Source organism: Dendrobates tinctorius, unplaced genomic scaffold (assembly GCF_039654945.1).
Source record: "Dendrobates tinctorius isolate UK_male_01 unplaced genomic scaffold, ASM3965494v1 ptg000366l, whole genome shotgun sequence".
NCBI lineage: Eukaryota > Metazoa > Chordata > Amphibia > Anura > Dendrobatidae > Dendrobates > Dendrobates tinctorius.
Window position 1 is genome coordinate 3,549,291 of NW_027362032.1, and position 5,597 is coordinate 3,554,887.

General features: G+C 45.7%; 1 protein-coding gene across 1 annotated transcript; it reads left to right on the forward strand.

Moving 5' to 3' along the window:
• Positions 1-1,963: 1,963 nt before the first annotated feature.
• LOC141075622 (gastrula zinc finger protein XlCGF66.1-like) lies at positions 1,964-3,150 on the forward strand. The gene is made up of 3 exons (XM_073562727.1): positions 1,964-2,618; positions 2,748-2,927; positions 3,010-3,150. Exons 1-3 carry the CDS (start codon positions 2,541-2,543, stop codon positions 3,148-3,150), a joined length of 399 nt encoding a protein of 132 aa, XP_073418828.1. The 5' UTR covers positions 1,964-2,540.
• The last annotated feature ends 2,447 nt before the right edge of the window (positions 3,151-5,597 follow it).

Sequence of the window (5,597 nt, forward strand, 5' to 3'; positions counted from 1 at the left end):
CAAGGTTACAAGTCCATCTCCAAAGACCTGAATGTTCTTGTGTCTACCGTGCACAGTGTCATCAAGAAGTTTAAAGCCCATGGCACTGTGGCTAACCTCCCTAGATGTGGACGGAAAAGAAAAATTGACAAGAGATTTCAACGCAAGATTGTGCGGATGTTGGATAAAGAACCTCGACTAACATCCAAACAAGTTCAAGCTGCCCTGCAGTCCGAGAGTACAACAGTGTCAACCTGTACTATCCATCGGCGTCTGAATGAAAAGGGACTGTATGGTAGGAGACCCAGGAAGACCCCACTTCTTACCCCGAGACATAAAAAAGCCAGGCTGGAGTTTGCCCAAACTTACCTGAAAAAACCTAAAACGTCTTGGAAGAATGTTCTCTGGTCAGATGAGACAAAAGTAGAGCTTTTTGGGCAAAATCATCAACATAGAGTTTACAGGAGAAAAAAGAGGCATTCAAAGAAAAGAACACGGTCCCTACAGTCAAACATGGTGGAGGTTCCCTGATGTTTTGGGGTTGCTTTGCTGCCTCTGGCACTGGACTGCTTGACCGTGTGCATGGCATTATAAAGTCTGAAGACTACCAACAAATTTTGCTGCATAATGTAGGGCCCAGTGTGAGAAAGCTGGGTCTCCCTCAGAGGTCATGGGTCTTCCAGCAGGACAATGACCCAAAACACACTTCAAAAAGCACTAGAAAATGGTTTGAGAGAAAGCACTCGAGACTTCTAAGGTGGCCAGCAATGAGTCCAGACCTGAATCCCATAGAACACCTGTGGAGAGATCTAAAAATGGCAGTTTGGAGAAGGCGCCCTTCTAATATCAGGGACCTGGAGCAGTTTGCCAAAGAAGAATGGTCTAAAATTCCAGCAGAGCATTGTAAGAAACTCATTGATGGTTACCGGAAGCGGTTGGTCGCAGTTATTTTGGCTAAAGGTTGTGCAACCAAGTATTAGGCTGAGGGTGCCAATACTTTTGTCTGGCCCATTTTTGGAGTTTTATGTGAAATGATCAATGTTTTGCTTTTTGCTTCATTGTCTTTTGTGTTTTTTCATTTAAGACAAATTAAATGAAGATAATAACACCAAAGAATTTGTGTTTGCAATCGTTTTCAGGAAGAAACTAAGTATTATCTGACAGAATTGCAGGGGTGTCAATACTTTTGGCCACAACTGTACACACGTGGCTCTGCTCCGTACATATTGTACACACATAGCTCCGCTCCGTATACCTTGTACACATGCGGCTCCGCTCCGTACACCTCGTACACACACGGCTCCGCTCCGTACACCTCGTACACACACGGCTCCGCTCTGTACACCTCGTACACACACGGCTCCGCTCCGTACACCTCGTACACACACGGCTCCGCTCCGTACACCTCATACACACACGGCTCCGCTCCGTACACACACGCGGCTCCGCTCCGTACACCTCGTACACACGCGGCTCCGCTCCGTACACCTCGTACACACACGGCTCTGCTACATCCACCCTGTAAACCCCTCCTGACCCCACACAGAAACTTCCCCTCATCCAGCACCATGACAACCAGCACAGCAGAGTCCTGCACACACTGAGGCCTCTGATCATGTGACCCCTGACTCCTCCCCTCCTGTGACCTCATCACAGGTCCTGTGCGCACAGAGCAGCTGTAGAAATCTCCGGCCTCGGGGGTCTCACCAGACTTCGCTCTTTTCTTGCAGGGGCCGCAGTGGATTTCATCCTGGATCCATAGAGCTGAATAGAGGAGCGATGTTCCTTCACTCTGATGGGAATTGATGGTGACGTTTGTCCAACGTCCACGTTACCGAGTAAATCCCCCCAGGACTGCAGCCGGTAAAGACCCCGATATCCACAGGTGTCCCCTCTAATTGGGGGAAAGGGATAGAAAAGCCTCTTATCCCGAGGGGAAACCCTGTACATGGAGACATCGGCCTCAGATCTCTCCTGTCCTGTTCTTCCAGAAAAGCCTCAAACTTCTGTGTGTGACTCAGAGCTGAGATCTAACGTGAGAGAAGATTCCAGTGCGGGGAAGACGGGAAACCTTCATATAGACGGCCGGTGGGGATGGAGGCAGTGACCGACTCTGGCCAAATCTGTCTCTAGAGCCGCAGTAGAAGATGAAGATGTCGTCCTCATCATGAAGGAGTTATTTCTCATGTCGCGTGTAATGAATATCTCCTGCAGTATTGCTAATGCCGATTCCAGTGTCGGTAATGAGACGAGAATTAGCGTTATGGAAGATGAGTCTATGAGGAACGTGTTCAGCTGCCGACTCCGAGGAGGAAACTGCTTGTTGTCTGTGGCCTAAATATATAGGTTTTATTAGTAGATGTCAGGGGAGAAAACTAAACCCTGTAAGATAATAAATCTCCTCATATGTTTCCCTTATTATCTCCAGTAATTGTATTATTACACAGGATTCTTATGATGTTACATCGGCTCATCTTCTTCTCATTCAGGTCTCTACAATATCGGATCCTCTCAGTGAAGATCTTCTACAGAAGAGAATTTTCCTGATTTACCCATCAAGGATGGATATGGACAGAGACAAGATGGCGGAGAGGATGTTACACCTCACCCTAGAGATCCTCTTCCGTCTCACTGGAGAGGTGAGAGATTCTGATGACGTCACATTACATCATTCTTATCTATGGGAATAACAGATGGACAGAACTGGAGAGGTGAGGACTCTGGAAATGTCTGGAGTGAGATTTATTAATGTGTCTCTCCATAACCAGGATTACACAGTGGTGAAGAAGACCTCTAGTGATCGCTGTCAGGACCCTGTGTCCGAGGGAGGGGGAAGACCCCTGAGCCCAATCTCGGGGCCTCCACCTCACCCCCTGATCCATGAGGACATCAATGACCAGAAGATCCTAGAACTCATCTACAAGATGATTGATCTGCTGACTGGAGAGGTCACACTGCTGGGAATGCTGGGACATTATACAGTAACACTATGAAGGGATCGGGGGATGACGGTATCATTGTATGTGTCAGGTTCCTATAAGGTGTCAGGATGTCGCTGTCTATTTCTCCATGGAGGAGTGGGAGTATTTAGAAGGACACAGAGATCTGTACAAGGACGTCATAATGGAGGTTCCCCAGCCCCTCACATCACCAGGTAATAGACAGGACTAAATACACACGGCCTATAATTATCTGTATGTAGAGAATGAATTCAGTCCCTGTATGTGTTTCCTCCAGATCTATCCAGTAAGAGGACAACACCAGAGAGATGTCCCCGTCCTCTTCTTCCACAGGACTGTAAACAAGAAGATCCCAGTGCTCCTCAGGATCATCAGGTAGATGGAGAGAAGGTGTCAGGAGATCTCCCCTATGATGTGTAGACGGCTGTGAAGGTCTTGTGCTCAGTCTTGTTTTATCCACCAGTATTATATGTTTTATACTTGTGTAATGAGAGCGGTGGAGATGACAGGATTAGAGCTGATCATAGATGGGACTTCTCCATCTGTCTGTGACTTTTACAATATTTGTTTCAGGGTGAAGATCTGACCCATATTAATACTACAGAGACATATCTGAGAGATGATGAGTGGTGTAAAGAGCAGATTCCCACATATGACTACCCAGGTGAGTAGTAACCACTGAATGCAGAGAAGTCACAGATTCCTCTCAGTCACCGGCTGTGGCTGCTTTATCGGTGGTGTAGTCCGGCCGTATTACCATGATCACCATTTTGCCTCTAGATCACAACATTCTCCTCCACCCAAAACTGTTCAAATGACTTTGGCCATTGAAAGCCCTTTTCTATAGAACTTCCCACCTGGAGGATCCACCTACCCCCTGGGATTTGGAGACGCTGACCGTTACCTGCCCAGATCTGTAACTATAAAGCCAAATGACAGCGTACGTAGAATGTGCTGACAAGATAGAAAATCACTTGTAAAAAAGTATTATGCTGGGCCTGTAAGAGAAAGTGGAGGGTAATGATGCTGTTGGCTTCCTAGATCCCTGAGATCTTATCGGATGAATCTTCTCTCCCTTCTGTGCTGCTGAATGTCTCATGGTCCCTACAAGACCAGGTCCAGTCTTTATGGCCAAACTTCCCTTTTATGAGCGACAACAGTAAATGTGCAGTGAGGCCAAGTGTGAATTTCTCTACAATAACAGCAGAGTTTCCCTTTATCCTGACTTTTCAATTTGTATTAAAACCAACTAACTTCCAGGAGGATTGTGATAATCTCCAGGACAAACATTCCACCTGTGCCATGATAGATCTCTAAGCTGTGCGTGGCTGAGGGCTGTAATATACATTTATTCCCGCCTGCAGGAGATGTGTTGGCTCCAGCCCTGGTGTCATGGAGTCACTCCACATCATACATTACATTGTTTTTGATCCTAATGAATTCAGATTACTGCACGGTCTCTCCTGAAATGGGGGCGCTAATACTTTCTCTACTCTTCTGGTCAGGACTCACAGTGGCTCCAATGATCCACCATAAATGAGGGCAACCCTGTTTTAGTGATGGAGTTCTCCCTTCATATTTACGTTGTTGTTGGGGATGTTACATAGAGTAATAAATTATGTCTTTTTTACCTGTTCATTCTGTATGATGGTAGAGGTATAGTATTGAGGCGCACACAGTCTAATAGGGGAGGTGCTGGTGTAAGGACTGAGAAGTCCCAAATAAAAGAGAGTCAAGGGTTCACCGCGCACTCATTTATAATGCAGATTTTCATTTATTACAGTCCAAAAAAAGCTGCTCTTACAAATGAGCGGGTCTTACCTTTTATGTTACTTATTCTTTTGTTCGTACTTACAGTTTTGTCTGTTTCGTTGTATTTACATTTTATTCTTTTCTGTTAGTGATTCAGTGAGTAAGACCCGGGAGGGGCGAAATGTCTGATGTAGCTGTTGTCCCTTTTTACAACCTTGGTTGCTATGTTTATGACTACCGCTCATTTGTAAGACCAGTATTTTGGACTGTAATAAATGAAATTCTGCATTATACATCTTATGAGTGTGCACTGAACCCTTGACTCTCTATTCTGTATGATGGTTTGATTGTGGCGGGATCGGCCGGCCTCACTTATGTGAGTCTGTAACTCCCTGATAGTCTTGAAAAAAATCTCTCCATTGCCACTTCCAAATGTCTGAGATCTAAATTTAAGGTGAACCTGTCAGCAGGATTGTGCTCAGTAACCTACAGACACTGTCAGGTCAGCGCCGTTATACTGATTACAGTGATACCTGGTGATGAAATCTGTCTTGTGGTTGTTGTTTAATCTTTATTTGTAACTAGCTGAAGACCCCGGCGCTGCCCGGGCATAGTAACTAACTGTGGTTAGTTATAGCAAATTATAATTATCCTCCATCCCATAGTCCCATGCCCATATACCCATCATACATATCCACGATCCCATAGGCCCGTGCCCATATACCCATCATACATATCCTCCATCCCATAGTCGAGTGCCCATATACCCATCACACATCTTCCATCCCATAGTCCCATGCCCATATAACCATCATATATATTCTTCATCCCATAGTCCCATGCCCATATACCCATCATACATATTCGCCATCCCATAGTCGAGTGCCCATATACCCATCACACATC